The sequence below is a fragment of the Peromyscus eremicus genome, chromosome 6 (genome assembly GCF_949786415.1).
Source record: "Peromyscus eremicus chromosome 6, PerEre_H2_v1, whole genome shotgun sequence".
Lineage (NCBI taxonomy): Eukaryota > Metazoa > Chordata > Mammalia > Rodentia > Cricetidae > Peromyscus > Peromyscus eremicus.
The window spans coordinates 130500513-130526652 of NC_081421.1; the positions used below are offsets into that span (position 1 = coordinate 130500513).

Genomic DNA, 26140 nt, shown 5'->3' on the forward strand with positions numbered 1-26140 from the left:
TACTTTGTTTCTTTGATTACACATGCCTACTGAAACTTGTCAGAAAATGGAGAGAAATCAATAAACTGCAGCTATTTACTGCACATTAAATTCTGCATTCCTTCACATGTCACATGCATACATACATAGGATAATTTATCATCTTGGTATGACCAAATGAAACTTTTGTTTTAGTTTAGGCTATCTTATTTATCCATTTTTTTTTCCCTGAATTTACTGTGAATGGAGAACTCACCCTTTCCTGAGCCAAAATGCGCTATTATATGCTTCCCTGAACTATCAGTAAATTCTTTATTAGGTTGCTCTGAAGCTAACCTGTCTTTAACTTTTAAATCTTTTTTCATTCTTGTCTACAAAGTTTGCAAATATATTCTTCTAATAGCAACAATGGATTCTTTACCCCGAGTCATGTCTCTTCTAGTCGGCCATCCCAAAAGAACCCAATAAATATGGGATAGTGTCCATTAGATTTAGGTGAGTTTAATGTATTTTCAAGAGCTTCATATTTTGTCTTCTCTTTATGTAACTCTTTAAATAAAAGTGAAAGCGATTTACAATTCATATATTATTTATGATTCATCTTTATTCGTGCTAATGACACAGATAAAATCAGAACATCTATGATATATAGATGATAGATGCCAGATAATAAGTTGTAAATAGCCAATATCAGAAAGTTGTGCTTCACAGCAGCTGTTTCTCTTAGGACATTAGTTAATTTTGGATTTCCTAGCTCTAAAATTCCATTGTAATGTGTACTGTGACTTGCTTGTTCAAAAAGTAGAACCAGTTATTTACCTTTTATTGCTCCTCATACCCACAGCCTGCCAAAGCAGTTTTGAGGACTTCCAAGGCACCTGTGAGGGATTCCCATACAAAAACTGGTGCATACCCATGCTAGGTTTTGTGATCATGACTCAAGGTGACACTATTTTTATTTCATAGGTGATTGTGGCTCCATTCTACATAATCTTTTGTCTAACAAGTTGCAAATTTTGAGGCACTTGCACAGGCTTGGAAATGTAGCTCAAATGTCCAGTTTGCAGAGCAGTGAGCATTAACAGATTAGTCATTTGGTCTTTCTGTGGAGGCCTTTTGTACTCATTTCATGTGTGTTTAATTTTTGCTGTTATAAGCATCATGGAGTAATGTAATAACAGACTTTCAGAAATTTAGCTTAGAGTTAGTGATTTTATATACTTCTGTCAGGCTTCTTGATTCAGCCTTTCTTTACTGGTAGATATTAAAGGTAAGTATTTTTTTGTAATCCAAATTTAGGCTATTGGGTTACTGTTCTAGTTAGCATGTCTAATGACTGGCAGATTTTATGTCCTGAACCTCTTGCAGAGCCTTTTATGTGTGTTTTATTGTTTTTTCAAAAAGAAAAAAAACACTGGCACCAATCTTCAGCCTAAAATAATTTCATGTTTACCATAGAATTTCACATGCTATGTAAGAGTTTGGCTTAGTGTCCCAAAGCACTTTGATTTTTTTTCTCCATAGTTCCAACACTCCTCAATTCAGAGGATCTAAGCCAAGCAAATAATGCAAACCAAGTGTAGCTGCTTATTTGCCATGTGGATTCTATAAAGTAATTCTTTTCTTCTATTGAGATTACAGGCCAACCATTTAAAATACTCATCTACTTAAGATGTAAACATAAAATATTTTTAAACTTTTTGTAATTAGAATGAAATATGTAACTTTGCTGCAATTTGAAAAATTATACTGTTAAACTGTCTGTGCCATTCACTCATAGCTTTATGTCACAGTGAACTATTTTTAGTAAGTGTTTGCTACAGAAAGTTACTTTTCATTCAACTTTGGTGTTCATGGATTGTGTGTTGCTGTGTGGGTATATTTATCTGTTGGTTACCATGTGATTGTATGTCTGTAGGTTACCATGAGATGTGTATATCTGTGTGCTGCCATGTAAGGGGTATAGTTTACACTGTGAGTACATTTGTGTGTTAACATATGGGTTGTTTGTGCTAACCTGTGAGATGCATGTGCATCTGTTACCATACACATGTGCACATTATTCACCTTTCTATTTGCTTTGATTGCATCCTGATAAAAGCGAGGAAGGAAGAGTTTATTTTGGCTTATAGTTTTAGTACAGTCTATCATTTAGAGTTTTAGTACAGTCCATCATTTATAGTTTTTGTACAGTCCATCATTTATAGATTTAGTACAGTCCATCACTTATAGTTTTAGTATAGTCCATCATTTATAGTGTTAGTACAGTCCATCGTTTATAGTCTTAATACAGTCCATCACTTATAGTCTTAGTACAGTCCATCATTTATAGTTTTAGTACAGTCTATCACTTATAGTTTTAGTACAATCTATCATCTATAGTTTTAGTACAGTCCATCATCTATAGTTTTAGTACAGTCCATCATCTATAGTTTTAGTACAGTCCATTGTTTATAGTTTTAGTACAGTCCATCGTTTATAGTTTTAGTACAGTCCATATCAGTTTACACTGTATCCACAGTCAGGAAGCAGAGAGATGATGAACTTGAGTGTTATGATCACTCTTTCTTTTTTCTGAAATTGGGGAGGAAGACTAACCCCTGGAATGATGTCACCTACACCTAGAGTGGGTCTTTCTACTTTAATTAGCCTAATTGAGATAATCCCTCACAGACATGCCCAGAAATTTATTTTCAAAGTGGTTCTAGATCCTGTCAAGTAAAACAATTCAGTTAACTCACCTTCACGGTGTACACCTGTGTGTGGTCCTGTGTATATATGTGTATTCCTGTATGTTGCCATGCATGTGTATCCTTGTGTTGATATGTGGAGTATGTGCATCTGTTTTACTATATTTATCTGTATATTACCATGTAGATACACCTGTGTGCTCTTATGTGGGGTATATTTGCTTTTGTGTTCATCTATTACTGTGTGTGTACTTGGTGTTTCTGTGTCTGTGTTGCTGTGCAGGGTGCATACATGTTAATAAGTATATACATCTGTGTGTTGGGGTATGTGTATATGTTGCTCTTTATGGGCATTTATGTATTGCATGTACGTGAGTGTATCTATATGTCACCATATGGGTACATGTATGGGTCTGTGTGTTTCCATGTGGAGTATATGTGTAAACCCACATATTTTCGTGCCTCTCAGTATTGAGTTTAAAGAAGTGTGACACTATGCCCAGCTGTATGGTATGTGTTTCAGTGAATTGCTATGCACGCATGGTGTGTGTGTGTGTGTGTGTGTGTGTGTGTGTGTGTGTGTGTGTGAGTGTGTGTAGTGTGTAGACATCTATGTGTTGGTATGTGAATACATGTGTGTCTGTGCTATCATGTGAATGCATGTGCATTCCTGTTTTTGTATATTTGCATCTGTATTTTGTGTTGTATACATGGGTGTGTTTGGGTGCATGTAAGAACATCTACATGTTGGCATAAGGAATATAAAATTTGTTAGTATGCCTTGGTGGTAGTCATTTAGTGTAGAGGATTTCTTGCTTTATTCAATAAATATATTTCCTAGAACATGTTAGTGTGATTATTCATTGAAAGTGGCTGTCAAGAAATACTTTTAATGCTGGGCGTGGAGCACATCTTTAATCCCAGCACTCGGGAGGCAGAGGCAGATACATCTCTGAGTTCTGAGCTTGAGGCCAGCCTGGTCTACAGAGTGAGTTCCAGGATAGCCAGGACTACAAAAGAAACCCTGTCTTGAACCATCCCCCACCCCCCAAAAAAAAAAATTGCTGTCAAGAATGAATTGCATCTCACTAAGTGTACCTCATTTCACTCACAAGGGTATAGCTAAGGTAATTCCCAAAGTCCTATCTCTAGGTCTAGTCTCTGCAGATACACTTTTACTTTGAAGTAATTGTTATTAATTGTGAAGTAATAATTTGTTCAGTAATCTGGTAAGATTTAATTAGCATGGTTGAAATGCATAATAATTTTATCCTTAAAGTAAATGGCAATGTTAAAATATGTGTCTGAACGTTATAGCTACAGAACAGTTTCAGTCAAGGAGTTAATGGACTGAGTTAGTTAATTCCTAAATGCTAAATCAGTTTAACACAAGTATTTGCATTTTCTGTAGCTTAAGGTTTTGAGCTGTCATTCAGAGACACTCCTAATACTTAAATATTTGCTGAGGATGACAACATTGTTTTCAGGAATTTATCTTGGAGAGATGGCTGATGCACAGGAATGAGTGGTGGAGTTATTAACTATTTTGAACGTTACAGTTCAACCAGATAGTGTTAGCTGTCTACTTAAGTTGTACAGTCTATTTCATGTGTTTCTTTTTAAGCAGAATTAAGGCTTTTGAACTTAGGAAAGGCCAAGAGGAATGTCTCAATTAATTACTTTGAAAATCAACTTCTAAGTTTGAGGCTAGGCTAAGACAGTTAAAAGCCAAGTTCTAAACTTAGATAGGATTCTGTTTTGGCAACAAAGAGCTTTGGGACTATTTGGATGAAAGTTACAGTTGTTTCAATAACACAGACATATTTATTTATTTATTTATTTATTTATTTATTTATTTATTTATTTTTTTAATTTCAGACACTAAGTTTCCTTTCCTTATATTTTCCACCATCTTGTTTAGGCTGTCTGGTACTGAGAACCTAGGTACATAGTGTGTGTTATATAAGTTTTCACTGGGCACATACGTTATTAATAAATTTTTAGGGGTAAGAGGACATGTCTTTCTGTGTCTGGTTGTTACCAGACTCCTGATTTCTGGAATTATAGTCTTATTCCACTATACTTGGCCTATCTTCCAGGCAATGAAGGTATTTCTCCACATTCTAAGGTAAAGTAGATATTATGCCTTTTACTTTCATAGTTAAGATGAAAACTTTGAGAACTGGAATTATCTATATATTGCTTCTGTTATTACTTTAAATCAGTCTGTTTGTTATCCTTTTAGTATGAAATATGAGCTAATATTTCTAGTAACCTAAAATTATTTTGTAGAACAAGATGGAGAAAATAAAGTGAAACTATGAAGTCTTAGATATATTACCTCCACCCCCACCCCCACCCCCAAGACAGGGTTTCTCTGTGAAGCCCTGGCTGTCCTGGAACCTGCTCTTTAGACCAAGATGGCCTCAAACCCACAGGCCTGCCTCTGCTTCCTGAGTGCTGGGATTAAAGGAATACACTACCACTGGCTAGCAGTTGTTTATATTTTTAAAGGTGTAGAGACAGTGAGTATAAGTTTTTAACTGAGATTATTCAAAAGTTAACTGAACCTCCCTTTAGAGTCATAGAAGAAAGTATTTGTGCATCATTGTTTTATTGTTATTTTTATTGCTAAGTTCTCTTAGAAAAATAAAATATTTTTGAAGTTGTTGACTATTTCACTCCAAATCATTATGTTTTTCAAATTTCAAAGTTCTGCTTATTAATGTTTGTAAACCCAATTACCCACACAAACCAATTTGTTCTCCATATTCCTTCCACTCAGCCCAAGCAGATTAATCTTCAAATATCATTTTTGTTGTAAGGCAGGCATTTCTGATCTAATTTGGGAAAGGTTATTATGACCTGATAACTAAGATTTCAAAGGCTCTGTGGGAGAAGTGGGGCTCTTCCATTCCCATTCAGACCACCCTCTGGAGTGTCCTTATTCTCCCAGCTGATCTTCTGTCTGCCTTTAAGTATGTACAGATTCGGGGGAGGGAGAAGGAAGGCGGTAAGGAGGAAAGGAAGTAGGGAGGGAGGGAGGGAGGGAGGGAGGGAGGGAGGGAGGGAGGGAGGGAGGGAGAGAGGGAGAGAGGGAGGGAGGGAGAACCTTAAAAGAGTCCCTAAATAAAAATTCTTTGTTTTTTTTGTATGTGTCTTTTTTTTTTTGGTTTTTCGAGACAGGGTTTCTCTGTGTAGCTTTGCGCCTTTCCTGGAACTCACTTGGTAGCCCAGGCTGGCCTCGAACTCACAGAGATCCACCTGGCTCTGCCTCCCGAGTGCTGGGATTAAAGGCGTGCGCCACCACCGCCCGGCATTGTATGTGTCTTATTGTGCCTTTTCTATAGTGCTTTGTAGAGCTGAGTAGGGACTACTGAGAGTAGAAACCAAGATGAATGTAGGAACGTGCCCTTGGCTAGAAAATCAAAGGGCTGTGATCCATTGAAATGCTCCTCCTAATGCCAAATGTGGTGGTGGCACATGGCTTTAGCCCTAGCATTGGGAGGCAGGGGAAAGTGGATCTCTGAATTCCAGGCCAGCCAGAGCTACATAGCAAGAGCTGTCTGAATCAATCAGTCAGTTAATTAAAAGTGTTCTTTCTAGTTTTCCAAACTCAAGCATGGACATCTGTAGGCAAAGTATCTGCTTAATGTTTCCTAACCTAGTGGTCCCCTTGCTCTCTGGGCTCACACTTTCTCTATTTCAAGAGGAGACACTGTAAGCCATTCCAGACTTCTTTTACAGCCAAAACTTTATATTCAGACCCTTCTTGGAACAACTTTCTATCATGATGTCACTGTCTGTCCAATGCTCAGATATTTGCAAAGGGATGCTTTGTTGCTTGTTCTAAAACCAAAGAAATAGAAAAAATCCCTGTTGACTTAAACAGAAACTATTTGTCATTTCAGCATGTTGTTTGCTTTTATTTTAACTTTTGTAGAAAGCAACCAACTCTTGTGTCTCTCCCTGTGCATCTTTCAATTGCAGGTTCTGAGAATGACTCAGCTTTGAGCATGGAAAATGGTAGTGGTTGGCTAGAAAGTAACTTGCAAACCAAGGTATGATTTGAGATGAAGGAAGCTGACTGGAGCCAATTAATTTTCTTCCAAAATAGATGCAGGCTTAGTTGTTACTGGATTACCTTTTTATTCAGGGTTAAGTTGGAGATGATGGTTGTAGTTTGTCTATCACTTTACTCTTCTCATTCCTTCTATATTTCAAATAGTTAACTATTCCCCTTTCTCAGGTTAAATGTAGCACTCATCACAATTATAATTAAAACTTACAGTAATTACCTATTTTCTATATTCCTCATCGTTCATATATTTCACATTATTGATATCTATTATTAGAGGTCTACTCCAGCAGCTGACAGTGTCTAGCACATAGTGAGTCTTCACAACCATTGGGTATGAAGTAATGTGTCTGAAGGATCATTTTCTAAGAGGTGGCTTCCCAACCTTAATTTTGTCACTTACCTTACTGATTTCATATCACTTTGAAAATATAGTGTAGTATCATATTTCAGAATATGAATACTGTAATGGATAAGAGGAGTCAAAAGTACTGTTGAAATACAGATAAAGGAAGAAAATCTGTCCTGTGTTTGATGTGGTAATGAGAACAGAACAAAGACTGAGCCAACATTTTTACGAATGCTTTCTATAGCTTACCTGCATGCATACCTTCAGTGTTCATAGGTGCCAATATGAGAGGTTAACAGTTCACAGTGACAGGACATATTTGTTTTTTGTTGCAATGTCCTTCTTGCTAAATTGTATTGATGTAGAATCAGCTTCTAACCCTTATATTTCCAGTTAAGTTATATTCTATGGATGTGTACAGAGGAATTTTATAATATGTGAGGCAGTTTAATGATCCTGCTTTAATAGCCTTCAAATACTGCAGAGTGGTTGTTTTTAGTTTTAATTTGATCAAACATGACTTGGTTTGTTGACCTGAATCTAGGTAACCCCTTTTTAACACTGTTTTGCTGTCCTTTGCTTTGTAGACCAGGCTGGCTTAGAGCTCACAGAGATCTGCCTGTCTCTTTTTAACACTGTTGATCCTCGGAATCACATTAGGAACTAAGACTTTCATTGTAAATACAGTGGACTACTCTTGTTCTGGTTGCCTGCTATGGAAGGTATTTCATCAGATGCAGCCAAAACTTTTGTCTTGTTCAAAAGTTGCAGATAACTTTAACTTTCTCTGTTTAGTTCTTTTGTCATTATAAAATCACTTTCAAAAATAACAAAGTTCAAACTTTTGAGGTTTTTGTTGTTGTTTTGTTTTGTTTTGTTGAGGTGGTATCTCACAATGTAGGTCTGGCTCTCCTGGAACTTACTTTGTAGACCAGACTGGCCTGGAATTCACAGAGATCCTCTTGCCTCTGTCTCCTGAATGCTAGCATTAAAGGTGTGTGCCACCATGCCTGGCTGATTTCAAACAAAGTTTTATTCAAATACTCTTTTATGATTTGTGTAGTCACAATTTTGGCTTCATCTGATGAAATACCTTCTAAACAAGCCGCACTCTTGGCTTTCTGTTTTCTTTACATGCTGTAGACACTGAGTATCTACTCTTAGCTGCAGGTAAGATGTCATCCTCAGTTGTAAAGATATCACCAAAGGAACTCTGTCTATGCTTGAATACCAGTGTGCCATTTAATTTTTCAAATAGTATAAACATTGTTTTCCTTTTGGATACTACTAGAAAAAGTTGAAATGTTTAATTATGTGCAGTTTTCATCTTATTCCAGGGAATAAAAATATTTCTCATTCTCGTAGTCTAGCTAAAGATACACATTTGGAGCTTCTTGAAGTCCATTGCCAAGATCTCTTAAGAATATGAGTATTCCTGGGAATTTTACTTTGTGGATGATACACTGGGTTAAAAAAAATGAAAACCAGGTTGGTGACTACACAGTCTCCCACACAAGCCGCTGGAAACGCAGTCTCTGTACTGTCTGGTGTCCAGTGCTCTGTTGTTCCATGTGGAATGTGGTTTTGGAGCTCAGCTGAGGAACTTGGCTAGTTATTTTTATTTTTGTCTGAGGAGTAAAATACTTGTTTTTCAAAATGAATAAAATAAATGAAAAAGGTTAGGTTCATTTTGGGAGACGAGAGGTTTTGAAATGTAAGTATTTTTTGCAACAAATAGTCAGTTTGACTATGTTACTTAAAGTGGAATTTATGACTTTTGCCTCACTGTTTAGTTTCCAACCACATTAAAATGGGTCCAATTAAATGTGTCATTTAGTCTTTCTAACATCAGGAAACTGTTTAGCTGACCAAAATAACCAATGTTTGATTGACTCATTTCTAATAATATGCTAGACAAGATGACTTTAGATAAATTATGTATACAAAGTATTTGTGGTTATATGGTTTTGAGTTTTGAGAAAAAAACTCCCATAGCATGAATCCATAGAGATACCATGCTGATGGAGTCAACACCCAGTACTCAAGGGCTTTCAGTTATACTTCTTGAGTGCAGAAGTTTCTAGCATTTTTACTTGTTATTTGCTAGTCTTTCTAAAAACACATTTACCACTAATATAGATATTAAGATATTAACACATTTACCATGAATATAGATATTAATATATTACATATTAAGTAAAGAATAATAATGTTTTAATGATTTTGTAACAGTAGTTACTTTCCTCTAGGGAGATTTTAGGCAAAAGTTGTTTTTTTTTTTTTAATTTTTATTTTGCAATACAATTCAGTTCTACATATCAGCCACAGATTCCCTTGTTCTCCCCCCTCCCGCCCCCCTCACCTTCCCCCTAGCCCGCCCCCCATTCCCATCTCCTCCAGGGCAAAGCCTTCCCCACAGACTGAGATCAACCTGGTAGACTCAGTCCAGGTAGGTCCAGTCCCCTCCTCCCAGGCCGAGCCAAGGGACCCTGCATAGGCCCCAGGTTTCAAACAGCCGACTCATGCAATGAGCACAGGACCCAGTCCCACTGCCTGGATTAGGCAAAAGTTTTAAACTTCAAATTATATTTTGCAATTTTACTATTACAGTCATATGAATCATTTTGTAACAAAACAGTGCTCCCATAGTATATATTTCAAATGTTATTTTCTCTCTTGATAAACATGGGTAATATTTTAGTTTGTTTTAGAAGTATCAATCTTTAAATATCCGTCTTCAGATAAGTACCAAGCTAAGTGGGGTTCTAGGTCAGCATAGTTGTACATCAAAGGCAGTGGTTAGGAATCATCCAGCTAAAAGAAACCTTAGAAGACAGCTAACTTATTTCTTAGATGAGGGTCCTGAAGCTAGCACAGATGCAACTAACTTAGGTTGTCAACCAAGTCTCAGACCTGGCATCTGAGTTCAGAGACTGGTCTCTGCAGTGCACCTCACTTAGTCCCCAGCTCTTGGGGCACATTGGAATTTTGTGACAAAGATTTGAATGGAGGCTGTAACTGAATTAGATTGCTTACAAGTGTGTACTGTAATTAACTGGAAATATAATAGGAAGGCTTATGGAGATACTTTTGTGACCCTCTGCGGATGACAGGAGGGTCCTCACTTGGATTTGGAGGATCTCAGAGAGCAAGTGTTCCCCAGCTGTAGATGGCAGTGTACAACTGGAAGGAAGGCACAATTGAAGGGTATTATCTAGAAGTGACTACTTCAGTGTATTCTTTTCTAAACATGAAAACATTATCTTTTCAGCTCCAGCACCCACGACAGCAGTGCCCTACATGTCAATAAAATGTGTGGATGTCCGTAAGAACCACCATAAGACAAGATGGCTGGTGCCTTGGGGACCCAACAAGTGTGACAAGATCCGAGACATCGAGGAAGCAATTCCAAGGGAAATTGAAGCCAATGACATTGTGTTTTCTGTGCACATTCCCCTCCCTTCTATGGAGATGAGCCCATGGTTCCAGTTTATGCTGTTTATCCTGCAGCTAGACATTGCTTTCAAGCTGAACAACCAAATCAGTAAGTACGCCAACTGCTTTAGTCACCTGTGGATATTTCCTTTCTAGGAGTGTGAATGATGATAGCAACTCAGTTATTAGCTATATGCTGCCTCCTGTGCATTTTCTGAGCCCTTCATCTGAATTAACTCATTTAACCTTTAAAAATCCCTTAAGGCAAATATCTGTATTACTTCATTTTACATGTAGATCACTTAGGTTCTGGGGAGGTTGCCCACAGTCAAACCTATTGATCTATTTCATTGTCCTCTGTGTTCATGTTTATGCCCAAATGATAAGTTAGTATATAGAATGCTTATGAGAATGGGCCTGAGAATACTCCTGAGATAGATTTAAATTCCTGAATTAAAAACATGTGTACATGCATGCATGCAAAGGTGCTTGTGTGGAGGTTAGAGAACAATTTTTTTTTTAGTTTTTTTTTTTTAAGAAAAATTTCCACTCATTGTACATATCAAGCACAGATTCCCCCTCCTATCCCTCTTCCCTCTTGCCCTCCAGCTTCTCCCCATAGCCCACCCTCCATCTCCTCCTCCAAAAAAGTAAGAGCTTCCATGGGGAGTCAGCAAAGCCTGGTACATTAAGTTGAGGCAGGACCAAGCCCCTCTCCCCTGCATCAAAGATGAGCAAGGCACCCCACCATGGGTAATGGGTTCCAGAAGGCCAGCTCAAGAACTCTCCTGATCTCAATGCCAGGGGCTCCTCAAACAGACCAAGCTACACAACTCTCTCCCATATGCAGAGGGCCTAGTCTGGTCCCATGCAGGTTCCGCAGCTGTCAGTTTAAAGTTCGTGAGTTCCTATGAGCTTGGTTCAGTTGTCTCGATAGATTTCCCCATCCTGATCTTGACCCACCCTTGCTCATATAATCTCTCTTCTCTCTCTTCAACTGAACTCCCGGAGCTCGGCCTGGTGGTTGGCTTGGATCTCTGCATCTGCTTCCATCAGTTACTGGATGAAGGCTCTATGATGACAGTTAGGGTATTCACCAATCTGACTACTGGGGTAGGACAGTTCAGACACCCTCTCCACTATTGTTAGTAGTCTAAGCTAGGGTCATCCTTGTGGATTCCTGGGAATTTCCCTAGCACCAGATTTCTCCCTAACCCCATAATGTCTCTCTCTATCAAGATATCTCTTTCATTGCTCTCCCACTTCATCCCTCCCCCAACTCGACCATCCCATTCCCTCATGTTCTTATCCCCCATCCCCTTCCCTCTATTGCCCACCCCCCCACCAGTTTACTCATAGAGATCTCATCTATTTTCCCTTCCTAGGGTGATCCATGTGTCCTGCTTAGGGTCCTCCTTGTTACCTAGCTTCTCTGGAGCTGTGGGTTGTAGTCTGGTTATCCTTTGCTTTACATCTAGTATCCACATATGAGTGAGTACATACCATGTTTGTCTTTCTGAGTCTGGGTTACCTCACTCCAGATGATATTTTCTAGTTTCATCCATTTGCCTACAAATTCATGATGTCATTGTTTCTTACAGCTGAGTAATACTCCATTGTGTATATGTACCACATTTTCTTTATCTATTTTTCGGTTGAAGGGTATCCAGGTTGTTTCCAGGTTCTAGTGTAGCTGATTGGTTTCCTGTGCCCACCTGGCTCCTGTGTCCTCACAGTCCCGCAGCTGCTCAGACCCAAATGAACACACAGAGGCTTATAATAATTATGAATTGCATGGCCTATTGGCTCAGGCTTTTTGACAGCTAGATCTTACATCTTAAATTAACCCATTTCTATAAAGCTATACTTTGCCACATGGCTCGTGGCTTACCAGTATCTTTACATCTTGCTTCTCATGGCAGTGGCTGGCAGCGTCCTGACTCAGCCTTCTCTTCCCAGAATTCTCTTCTCTGCTTGTTCTGCCTGGCTACTGGCCAATCAGCACTTTATTTATTAACCAATCAGAGCAACACATTCACAGCATACAGAATGATATCCACAGCATTCTAGCTATTATGAATAATGCTGCTATGAACATAGTTGAGAACAATTTTTAAGTGACAGTTCTCCCCTCCCCCTGTGGGTTTAGAACTCTTGTCATCAGGCTTATGTAGTGTCTTAGTTACTGTTCTGTTGCTGTGAAGAGACACACCATGACTAAGGCAACTCTTAAAAAAAAGCATTTAAGTTGGTCATGGCACAAGCCTTAAATTCCAGCACCTGGGAAGCAGAGGCAAAAGAATCTCTTAGTTCAAGGCCAGCCTGGTCGACAGAATGAGTTCTAGGATAGCCAGAGCTACACAGAGAAACTCTGTCTCAAAAAAACCATTTAATTGAGGTTTTGCTTACAGTTTTAGAAAGTTAGTCCATGATCATCATGGGGCTGGAGCAATAGCTGAAAGCTAACATCCATACTGATCTGCCAACAGCAGACAAATAGAGAGACAATGGCCTGGCATGGGATTTTGAACCCTCAAAGCCCATCTCTAGGGACATACCTCCTTCAACAAAGCTATATCTAGTGCAACAAGGCCACACCTCATAATCCTTTCCAAACAGTTCCACTAACTGGGACCAAGCATTCAAACATATGAGCCTATGTTGGCAATTCTCATTCAAACCATCACATGAAGCAAGTACTTTTACCTGCTGAGTCATTGGACTGCCCTTTGATAACATTTATTGAAAGTTCTACGATGTTAAGCAACTTATAAAACTTCTCTGAACCACTTTTTTATGTGCAAAATTTGAATAAAAATATCTAATTAACCAAATAATTTTGAAGAATAAGCAATTATTTCAAAATTAAAAAAAAAAAAGTCATTCCTGAAATTCAGACCATTTTCTTTTTTGTTCTACTTTTTGGCTAGTGGAATTAAGTTTTTACAAAAGAATTTTATCATTTAATCTTAGTCATTTCCCTGTGTAAAACATCTTTGATGACCTACAAATAAGGCTTGACAATTCAGAGTTCTCTCCATTGTGTTCCAAAGCTTTTTTGCAGCTTGCTTGCTTCCTTCCATCCATTCTTCCTTCCTTCATTCCTTCCTTTCTTCTTTCCTTCTTTCTTTCCCTTGTTTGTTTTTGCAAGACAGGATTTCTTTGTGTAGCCTTGGCTGTCCTGGAATTAGCTCTGTAGCCCAGGCTGACCTTGAGCTCACTGAGTTCCACTTGCCTATGCCTTCTGAGTGCTGGGATTAAAGGCATGTACCACCACCGCAGGATACAGCCTTATTTCATATAGTTGACATGCATATATTTCTGCATTCTCAAACAATCTCATACTCTGTGAACATGTCCAGAGATTACTTCTGTTAACATATTTGCTCATGCTGATGTTCCTTTTTTTTTTTCTTTTTAAGTGATAGTGATAGAGCCCTAGGCATCATGGATACTGGACACATGGTCTACCACTGAACCATACCTTAAGTCCCATCTCCTCTTCTTTTATAATTCTCACTTTCTCCCATAGATGTGAGAAAATGCAAAAAAAAAAATATTTTAATTTTGTAGGATAGTTAAGAGATTGCATGAATCTCAGAAGAGACTTTCAACTTTGGACTTTTAAACATTGTTGAGACTGTGATAGACTATGGGGACCTTTGAAGTTGGACTAAATGCATTTTTCATTATTTTTCATTCTTCAGCTTAGACATTCCAGTTGTTACATAGCCCTAGAGCCTTCCTAGATGTTTTCTTATTTCCTTTGTAAATGCATTTTATATTCTCTGAACTCCATTATTGGCTGAGCAATGTCTACTTTGACAACCTAGCACAACTGAATTATTTTCTATGTCTCCTTGGTAGATCAGCTCCCTGATTGTGATTGTGTTTACATTTGTTAAACTTTAGCTTTGTGTGTAAGGAAGCTATGGATAAAAATGTCTCTTGAATCAGATCATTCTGCTACAAAAAAGGATATCAAACAACTGATGGAGGTGCTTGCCCCTTTTCTACTCCAAGACAACACTTTTGTTATTCAAGAAACATTTCAATAGCCAGTGACACTAATTCTGGTTACAGCTACTTAAATATTGTTTGCATGAGTAAATTATGGCTGAGATGTTTACAGCTGACTGAAAAGGTGATGCATTGCTAAGAATAACAGCTTGTTGCCATAGCAGCTATTGTTTGGTGCAATACTTAGGTTTTTAGAGCATGGATCTGTTTATCAGGTTGTGGGAAAACCTGGATCATTTTGATACTCTGACTTTTGTGTTGTGTAAAATGCCTGGCCTATAATTGGTTTCATTTTTGGCATTAAAGTTATTTAATAAAATAAATTACAGCTTCTGGTGAGTTTATGTGAAGTTGATAATATATTCCTAAATTTCATTCCATTCAATTTGTAAAAGGTTGTTAAGTAAATACATGAATGCAGTTGACTCAGCCTGTATAAAGTTACCAGCTTGTGTAAAATCTCAGGCTGATCACTTGGTATTGGATAGCCAATTGAAGGGCTTATCCCTAGGGAAGATCATTTCTCCCAGTCTCAGCATTCCCCAGTTGCCTATAGTTCTTTGTCTAGCATTGAGACCCCATGACTTCCCCTCTATTATATTAGTGTGTTCATTGGTGCTCTCATTGTTCAGATTTCATTTAGGCAGCCATGTTGGTGATACTTCATGAGTATAGCCTCTTTGACATTACTAGGAGAAAGAATTTCACAACAAAATCCTATTCTTCTGGGTCTTTCAATCTCTCTGTCCCATCTTTTACAATTGTGTTGTAGATGTATCAGTTGGGATTTTGGAACCATATGATATCTTGTTCTCTACATTTTGATCAGTTGTGGTTTTTTTGTAATATTCTTGTGCTAAGAATGATTTGAACTGTGGGGGCCTGGCTCAAGAGGTTTCAAAGTTGAAGAATATTAATATATGTGCTAGAGATCATTTTTTGTGATATTTTGGTGAAGAGTGGCTGCTTTTGGCCCTTGAGGCTAAAGTGAAGAGATTTGGGTTAATTCTGTGGGCAGAGGAAATCTCAAAACAGCCTAGTATAGACTGTATTGTGTAATTATTTGTGGTCACTCTAATGAAGATCTATAACAAAATGGAGCAAGCTAAGAAAGAAAAATGCAAACTGTACAGATTGAAGGGAAAAAAGGGGATACCAGGAATTGGAATAGAGCTAAGTCCTGTGTTAAAAAAGATAAACAGATTAAGAAATGGAAGAAAGTGAGTAGTAACCTCAGAGCAAGACCCCACACAGCTAAACTTCCAACTTGTAAAAAGGAATTAAAGAACAGCTTAGGTCCAAATGTGGTGGTGCATACCTTTAATCCCAGTGCTCAGAAGGCAGAGGCTGGTGGGTCTCTGAGTTTGAGGTCAGTCTGGTCTATAGATTGAGTTTCAGGACAGCCAAGCATAGACAATGAAGGAAACCATTTGAAAACAGAAAGTCAGTGAAGATATATAATTGAATGAGGGGACCATGTTCCAGCTCCAGCAAGCAGCAGAACTTGGCAGCTTTGGTCATGTGGTTCTGACTGTAGAGTCAAGGACAGAAGAAAGGGGTTATGGAATCTCCTTCCAGAACTAAGAAGAGCCACTCAGGCCAGGCATGTGTTAGTGGTGTCCCTAAATGGAGGACTAGAGAGGCCACTGCATAAAGCTGTGAAGGTGAAGCCTGGATTGCCTTGTAGACCCCAAGAAGTTGGAGATGGTTAGTTGTAGAATACCTACCAAGGAAAGCTGCTAATAGGGAGTGGAGCTAGCTCAAGAGAAAGAAGTGTGTTGCAGTCAACAAAGCTGAATGGAGTTGGAAAAGAGAAGAGTGCTTTGACATCAGACATGGAGATGCAGAGTTTAGTGTTTGGCCAGCTGGTTTCGGGTCTTGCTTTGGTCCAGTATTTCCTCACTGTGCTCCCTTCCCTACTCTTTGGAATTGTAATGTATATTCTGTGTATAAAATGTGATCTTTTTTTATTTTAATTTTGTAGGATAGTTAAGAGATTACATGAATCTCAGAAGAGACTTTCAACTTTGGACTTTTAAACATTGTTGAGACTCTAAATTCATTTTTCATTATGCTATGGCTATAAGCCTATGGGGGTCAGGGAGTGAAATGTGGTGGTTTAATAGGTATGGCTCCCATAGACTCAGGTGTTTGAATTCTTGGCCCATAGAGAGAGTGGCATTATTAGGTGTGGCCTTATTGGAAGAATTATGTTTCAGTCTTTCTACTGCTGCCTCTGGATCAAGATGTAGAACTCTAAGCTCCTTCTCCAGCACCATGTCTGCCTGCATGCTGCCATGCTTCTTGCCATGATGATAATGGACTAAACCTCTGAAACTGTTAGTCAGCCCCAATGAAATGTTTTTCTTTACTAGAGTTGCTGTGATCATGATGTCTCTTCACAGCAATAAAACCCTAAGAGAAAGAGTAAGAACTAAACTTACTTATGGGTATAGAAATAAACATTTAGAATGTAGTTAGGAATTCTGCTGGTTTAATGAAGTGGAAGTTGTAGGTTATCCTTCTAGATTTGTGACCTCACAAGCCCAATGTAGTAGTCTAGTACTAGGTATGTTTTCCCTGTTGTTGAACAGGTCTTAAGCCTAATTAGAGAGCTATTGTTTATCACCAATGCATGCATGCCACTATTGTACCGTTAGAGTTATCATGCTATGCTGCTCATTGTTTTGGTTAATGTCTTGCTTGAGTAAAACTATTGGTTGCTTCCCCCATTTGGAAGCTTGCATGGCACTTTCTCTTACCATGAAAGCTAATCCTTAGGGAGGAGGCTTTCAGGTCATATCCACCTCAGGTCCTTTAGGTCCTGTGTCTGAAATGCATAGGGTCTTCAGCAATAAAAACTTATATTCCACCTCAGGGAGTCAACTAAGGGCAACAACAATAGCATAAAATATTTTGGGAGTCTTTTGTACAATCCTAACCAATAACTCAAAAGGGGTTTTCATGCTTGGTGTTGGATTTTTTGCATCTTGGGGGAGCATATGAACACATTTATTGAGAAAATTGGAATATTATTACTGTATTAGTCAGAGTTCTCTAAAGGAGCAGAACTAATAGAATATATACACATATACATATATATGTAATATAGGTAATCTAATAAATCCCCTTTATTATATATAATACTTAAATATATATATTTAAATACTTAAACATATATACATTAATACATATATACATGTATATATTCACACATACACACGTGTGTATACATATGTATATATATGTGTGTGTGTGTGTGTGTTTGTGTGTGTGTTTATAATACTTAAAAGGAATTTATTAGATTAGCTTACAGAATGTGCTACAGGTAGTCCACAAAATGGCTGTCTCACATCGGAGAGGCCAAGAATCCAGTAGTTGTTTAGCCTAAGAGGTTGGATGTTTTAGCGATCCCAATCTAGTACTGAAGGCCTAGAGGATTCTTGGAGACCTGTTGTTCTTCAGTCTATGTTAGAATTCCAAAGAAGTTGGTTCTAATATTGGTGAAGGAATGCTGTAGCAACAAGATAGATGGACTTGCCAGCAAGAGTGAGGGAAAGCAGGCAAAAAGCTATGTCCTTTTCTCTGAACTGCCACTGCCACTAGGTCCAGATTTAGGGTAGATCTTCCTTCTTCAAATAATCTGATTGAGAAAATTCCTCACACGAGTGCCCAGAAACTTAAGTTTTAGTTGATTAAAGATACAGTCAACTTGACAACCAAGGTTAACCATGACACAATTCTTGAGTAAGATGACTGACTGTTCTAAGAGAAAATCTGTGGTGGTATTGTGTTCCCCAAAATATTGTGTACCCTAATAAACTTATGTGGGGTCAGAGAACAGAACAGCCACTAGATATAGAGGCCAGAAAATGGTGGCGCACATGTCTTTAATCCTATCACTTGGGAGTCAGAGATCCATCCGGACCTCTGTGAGTTTAAAGCCACACTGGAAATAGCCAGGCATGGTGACTCATGCCTTTAATCCCAAGAAGTGAGCCTTTAATCCCAGGAAGTGAGGGCAGAAAGCAGAAAGGTATATAAGGTGTGAAAACCAGGAACTAGGTTGGTTAAGCTTTTAGGCTTTTGAGCAACAGTTCAGCTGAGAGTCATTCTGGATGAGGACACAGAGGTTTCCAGTCTGAGGAAACAGGATCAGCTGAGGAACTGGAGAGGTGAGGAAGCTGTGGCTTGTTCTGCTTCTCTGATCTTCCAGCATTCACTCCAATACCAGGCCCTGGGTTTGTTTTTATTAATAAGACCCTTTAAGATTCATGCTACAAAAATCATCTAACATTTTAAGAAAGGATTGTACATTTGTTAGAGAAGTTTAGGGAGAAATAAAATAAAAGCATTAGAGAGGCAAAATAAATAAATAAACTCAAACTGTCCAAAAGCATTACATGGAGTGGGAGTTAAGTCAAATCAGACATTGGTTATTCCCATAAGCTTTGTGCCACCATCACCCTAGCATATTTTGCAGGCAAGACAGCATTGTATAGATCAAAGTTTTTCTGGCTGGGTTGTTGTATACATATCTCTTTTGGTAGCATGCAGAGTATCTTCTCATACCAAAAACTAGAACATAGACGTGAAAGTTCTGTATAGGAACCAGCTCTACCTTTCCATGTTCAGTGAGTTGTGTGGATGTTGTCTTCACCAATGGGGTCTTGATGGCAGTTTGTGGGTTGTTTGGGTATTTCCATGGGACTACTTTATCCAACAATCAATTGGATGTAACCCAGTCAGGGTACTAGAAGCTTCATTTGGTTACAACAGATGGCCAGTTGGGACTCATTCTTCTTCATTATTTGGCAGTTTCATTAGGATTGCCTTCATATATTTTAGGAAGTTTCCACTGCACTAGGTTTCCATATTACCTCTTGAATGCCCCTCAATTCATTTTCCTGAAGTTTTCATGGTATTATTTTTGATAGCTAAATAACACTTCATTGTATAAATGCACCACATTTAAGGGAAATCTAGATTGTTTCTAGTTGCTGGATTTTGTGAATACAACAGCAGTGGACATTGTTGAGCAAGTGTCCTTGTGGTAGGGTGAAGTGTCCTTTAGGTATATGGTCAAGAGTGTGATAGCTGGATCCTTGAGGTAGATTGATTCTTATGATTCTGAGGAACTGCCACACTGATTTCCATAGTGGCTGCACTAGTTTTGCACTCCCACCAGCAATAAGTGTTCCTCCTATTCCACATCCTTGCCAGAATGAGCTGTCACTTGTATTATTGACCTTAGCCATTCTGACAGGTGTAAGATTGAATCTCAAAGTAGTTTTATTTTGCATTTTGCAGATGGCTGAGGATGTTGAACTTTTAAGTCTTTTTGAGATTCCTCTGTTGAGAATCTCATTTTTTTAATTGGATTATTTGGTTTGTTGGTATCTAGTTTCATGAGTTCTTTATATATTTTGGATATTAGTCCTCTATCAGATGTGGATTTGGTAAAAATTCTTTCCCATTCTGTAGACTACTGCTTTGTCCAATTGACAGTGCTCTTTGCCCACAGAAGCTTTTCATTCTCATGAGGTCCGATTTATTAATTGTTGATCTTAGTGCCTGTGCTAATGGTGTTCTGTTCAGAAAGTCTTCTTCTGTACCAATCAATGAGTTCAAGGTTCCTCCCCACTTTTTCTTCTATCAAGCTCTGTGTATCTAGTTTGGAGTGAGTTTTTAGTAATTCTTTTTTTTTTTTTTTTTTTTTTTGGTTTTTTCAAGACAGGGTTTCTCTGTGTAGCTTTGCACCTCTCCTGGAACTCACTTGGTAGCCCAGGCTGGCCTCGAACTCACAGAGATTCACCTGGCTCTGCCTCTCGAGTGCTGGGATTAAAGGCGTGCGCCACCACCGCCCGGCGAGTTTTTAGTAATTCTTTAAAGGAATGATTTTCTATTTTTAAAATTGTTCAGTTTAGTTTGCTTATTTAAATAATTGCCCAATGATCTCATCTTCTTTTACTGACTTTTTGGTGGGGAGAGCTTGAGACAGCGTCTTCCTCTAACCCAGGCTGGGCAGAAACTCTGAAGCCCATGTTACCCTTGACCTCCCAGAAATCTCTCTGGCCTGAGACTGCTGAGTTTTGTGATTACAGGTATGATCTACATGCCTAGATGGGTACTGTTTTATTTATGGGATGTTTTTGTGCCAAAGTTCCTGATGACAGTCTTTGTTGTTAGCCATTGGCTTCAGTTTCATACTCTTCCATTTCAGGACTTATTTAAATCTCCTCTCTGAGTTTCCACTACTCCAAATGGTTGAGTAGTTTGTCGAATGATTAGCTACAGATGACCAAATTAAGGAAGTGGCCTTGATTCATGAGTAATGAATCTTGAAAAAAATTTGGACCCAGTAGTTTTAGGCTTCCCTTCATGATCATTTAATCTAGATAGTCCTGAGGGTCATCTATACAGGCAACATTAACCATGTGACCATGAAGAAAACAAACTTGGCTGGCAGAGAAAGAGAAGCAGATGGAGAAGAGAGTGTAGATCTCTGGTGTATTTATGATAGGTTATAAGAATAGTTTTACTCTCAACATTCTTCTGCTCCTGATTCCTGTGTTTTCAGCTTGTGAGCCCTTTATTTTCCTAATATATTCTTACATCCTCCTAGGTATATGCTTAAGCTAGTATAGTATAATACATACATATATAATAAATACATGTAAGATAATACATATATGTATTATAGGCTGTAAAGCATATATTTATTATATATGTTTATTATAGGCTATATGGCTACCAGAGAATATCTATATAGATATATAGATATATGGATAAGTATAGATATAGTTAGTTAGTATAGATGAAATCCTGTTACTTGCAACCAAATTATCTCTAATTAAGAGTTTGCTTTTATTTCTTTCAATCATATTAATAATTCTCTCTAGCAGAATGAGGAAACCAAAGATAAGAGATATTACATGATTTATTTGAACATAAACAGTGGAGAAATAGAGACTTATAAATGTATATGATGCTAAGACTCCAAGGCCTTGATCCTCCCAATGAGTTTATTGATAGTGCTGTAGTGTGGCTACCTGTTCTTAGTGGGCAATTATACTAGGTCCTATCTGCTATATAACTTTGTGATCTGAGAATCCATGATTTATTCAATGTCTTTTTTTTTGATTTATGAAAATCATATGACTATATCTTTGGGTTTGTAAATAGGTGGTTTTAGAGATTTTCAAAAGTAAGCAAGTTCAAAAATACCATTCAGTAGGGGTAGATGTATCTTTGTTAGGTAATCTTAGTGTTGAAATGAGTGACTTCTGTTGTATTTTAAGTTTGTCATATTATCTTGTATTCATTGGTAGTCCTGGGATAGGCAAATAGGGTCTTATACTAGAGACATATGTGTGTGTGTTTGTGTGTGTGTGTGTGTGTGTGTGTGTGTGCGCGCGTGTGTGTGTGTGTGTGTGTGTGCATATATATCACCAACACAGGAAACAGATTTTAGGTTAGTATATAAACAGTCCCAGTGTTTCTATAATATGATGGTAGAGCTTTAACAGTCTAGATTTTGAAGCCACTGTCCCAACTTCATTCATTCACTCACTCATTAAGTCATTATTTATTAACATTTCTTGTGCTGACATTTTGCTTAGAGTTTAAGGAAAAAGATAAGTTCTTACCCTTCATTAATAATTTCAAAAACTCTAACTGCCCTTGTGTATTTATATTATAAGGCTCAATTCTTAATACCAAGTGACTGTGTGCTCATCTTTTTGTCTATACACAACTATGGCGTAATCAACACCATAGATCAATAAAGTAGAAATACTTGAGGGATTGCTTCAGTGCTGGGTTTAATATTTTCAGGCTTGAGTGTTTAAACCTCTTATTTGACTTTTGTCAAGTAAGTCTTAAAACCTCTCATGTCTTTACTATACAATAAAGATAATAGTGCTACTTCTGTAGAACCATTAGAATCAATCTATTATAATTCATGTGGAACTTTTATCATGCTTAAATGATCAATGAAGCATGCAGTCGTGTGGATGTAGTGGCACATGCCATTAATCCTAGTACTTGAGAGGCAGAGGCAGATGGATCTCTGTGAGTTCAGAGCTAGCCTGGTCTAGATAGGGAGTTCCAGGACAGGCAGAGCTGCATAGTGAGACCTTGTTCTGAAAAAACAAAAATACAAAAAAACGACAAACAAAAACCAACCAAACCAAACAAAAACCCAAAAGTGTAGTCATTGTTCTTGAACTTGAATTGAGAGGCATTTGATACCTGAGAAGAACTTGAAAGCCCAGAAACACACATGGTAGGGCCAAGTGTGCATGCTGGCTATAGGTCTTCCTTGTCTTAGGACATTTATAACTAACACAACTCAAGGACTTGGGAGGTAAACATGCTTGGGCCTATTCACACACTTGGTTTTCATATTTCAATTCTAGCCTTGAAACTTATGTGTAGAAGTCAGAGGTTTATAAATTTCAAGATGGGAACTTCAAATTTAAGTATGTGTATACTTGGAGTACCATACTGTGTGTTGGTCATCAGCTAAGTCTAGGTCTTTGGAGCACACTGTATAATATGAAGCATGGGGAACTCTCAGCATCCTTAGGATGAAAGTATATGAGATGGTTATATTTGACTGTAGACATATTAACATGTAAATTCTGGTGTTTTGAAATAGTAGTAATTCCAGTGGTAGAAGAAGTGTGTGAGAGACAACCTCTAGGAACAGAAAACTATAATGGGAATAACAGGGTATGAATTAGCAATGGAAACATTTCTGGATGAAAGTAAAAACTCAAAGGAACTGAGTTTGAGGGGAAAAAATATTTCCTATGAATCTCTTATATATGTTCAACCTTGATGTTCAGGGTTAAATATCTGCTCTTCACTGTGAAGTCATTACTAGAGACCAAGGTCTAAAGGTCTACTAAATAAAGTTACGGAATTAAATTTTTTTCCAAAGTCACCTGATTTGCAGGTGAAGAAGTCAGAACTATGACCCATATTTTTCTACCATGAAGTGCTGCTATAATAACTCCTAATGACATATTGCTATTTCTATAGAGCAGTACATCTCTAAACCCTCTTCAGAGAAGCTTCTTTTTTTAAGTAGGTAACAGTATAGAGACCCCTAGTGGGTCAACATGGAGTGAATAAGAGACTGTGGAATGCTCAGCCCTAAATGAGATGTACATACCATAAATCTCCCCTGAAGACTCAGGGAAATTCATGGAAGAAGGGACAGAAAGATTGTAAAAGCCAAAGGCCGAGGATGACTTCAAGAATTCAACAGGGCAGTTAACATAGGAACTCATAGCTATCTTGACAACATACGTAAGAATTACATAAGCTCAAGACAGACATTATTGCAGCATGGAGTGGGGGAGATAAGCACAAAATTCCACCACTAATTGAGGAGCTATTGACACTTGATCACTGCTGGGGGTGGGGCGTGTGTGTGTGTGTGTGTGTGTGTGTGTGTGTGTGTGTGTATGTGGGGGGATTGGAGGGATGGAGAGTGGAGGGATGCATCTATATCTACACACACACACACACACACACACACACACACAGTGTCATCTTTCTTTAATGACATAACCTCTGGTAAGGCAGGTCCCATCCCAAAAGAAGTTGGGCAACACATACTGGACTCAAGGTGAGGGAGGAGGGAGAAAACTTAAAGTTGGGTGAGTATGGAATTGAGGGTGAAAGGGTAGATATGGGAGAATTGGGGTAAGTATGATCAACATACATTGTATAATATTTTCAAAGAATTAATAAAATATTTAAAAATTAGCACACTCAGCTGTGTTGTGGTGGCACATGCCTTTAATTCCACCCAGCGTTTATGATGGAGAGGCAGGCAGATCTCTCTGTGAGTTAGAGACCAGCCTGGTCTACAGAGCCAGTTCTAGTACAGCCAGGGCTGTTACACAGAGAAACCTTGTCTTGAAAAACTAACCCCCCTTAGGGAAAAAAACAAACAAACAAAAAAACTTCCTTAGGGGAGGGAGAAATGGCTTAGTGGATAAGAGCAGTGACCTCTCTTCCAAAGGACCTGGGTTCAATTCTCAGAACCCATATGGCAGCTCACAGCTGTATGTGACTCCAGTTCCAGGGGACCCGACACCCATGGCAAAAAAAAAAAAAAAAAAAAAAAAAAAAAAAAAAAAAACCAATGACCATAAAATAAATAAATAAATAATGAATACCACACTGCAAAAAACAGTACCCCATCTATAAGGCTATAAGAACATGTCTGCATTGGAGATGAAAGACAAACTCCTGAAAGATGGCAGAGCTTTTCAGTGAATTACCAAAATTACCTATTTGACTAAGAAACTGGGAGTTTAATCCTTATGGAAAAAAATTTAAAATTACATATGTAATGTGGAACTGAAATGTAGATTCAGAATTAGAGACCTGCTTGTCCTTTAATTAGACAGTAGCTGGAGACTGCATTTCTTCTTTGCTGTCTGGATCTCTCACTTGGTGGTCCTCCTGACAGGAGGCTACCTGTGAACTTTCTAATAGGAGAAGTCACCAAGCTGAGCTAGGCTAGTTTCACACTGTGCTGGCTTCAGAGGCAAGTGAAACCCCACTCCCTTTGTGCAGACACAGCCATCACTGTTACTACTGGCCGAGTGACTCGGATTCCAGAGGATGCCAGTAATTGTGGGTTTTCATCACAGAGGATAAAGATAAGAGGAGAGACAGGCTGGTTTTTACACAATTAAATGCTACCTCTCAGGCTCCTCTGTTGGTAGGAGGCTGAGGGTCAGGAACCTTCCTTCCTAGCTGCCTGCTCTCATCTCTATCCCCCATTCAAGGGGATGAAGAAAAGGTGAGTTGGAAAGAAAAGCTAAATTTTCTGGTCTAAATTTTCCTTTCCAAATCTTGTCTGTGGAGCAGACAAGAAACAAAGCTTTTCTGTGGAACAGAGATCACTTCTAGTCAGTGGCTTTTTTGCGTGAACTTTATTTCCTCTATGCTCAGTTGTCAGCTGTAAAGATACAGCATGAGGAGTATGTGTGAAATCTATTTTTTCCTTTTATGGTTATGACAGCGGTGTTTTGTTTTCACATATGGCCACAAATCTGAGGCTCTGATGTTTTGTATTTGTAACTGTTATTCAATATTAATTGAATTCAGATTCCGGTTTTTATCCCTTATCACTCCATTGAAATTGTAAATGCCCTGAAGACAGGAATGGCTTTATAGTTACTTGTTTTCACCCCAGTTCCTTAAATGTAGAAGGAAGTTAAAGAGCTGATAATGTTTTAGATTTCTTCATTCATGAACTATTAGAACAATAAAATATTTCAGTAATCATATGAGCCAATGTCATAATTTATTGAGAGAATACCGTGTGTAAAATGACTTAAGGAGTCGGACTGTGGATAGAGGCCTTCCTAGTATAAGGAACAAGTTTCCTAATTTCCCTAATGTGCAACTCAGTGACATACATGTTCTTTGGAGTCTGGCAAAATTAGGTGTATAGTGTGTGTCCTTCTCACCATAATAGGACTCATTTTCTTCACTTTGTGATTATGAATGGGTTATACTATCTGTCTGGTTTCTGTATGGATAAAAATGTTTACATAA

General features: G+C 38.1%; 1 protein-coding gene across 1 annotated transcript in view; it reads left to right on the forward strand.

Moving 5' to 3' along the window:
- The window catches only part of Wls (Wnt ligand secretion mediator), a 106847-nt gene that overhangs the window by 25788 nt on the left and 54919 nt on the right, over positions 1-26140 (forward strand). Inside the window, exon 2 of the mRNA XM_059266518.1 lies at positions 10368-10640. Coding sequence (XP_059122501.1) covers positions 10368-10640 — 273 coding nt within the window. The remainder of the gene's footprint in view (positions 1-10367; positions 10641-26140) is intronic.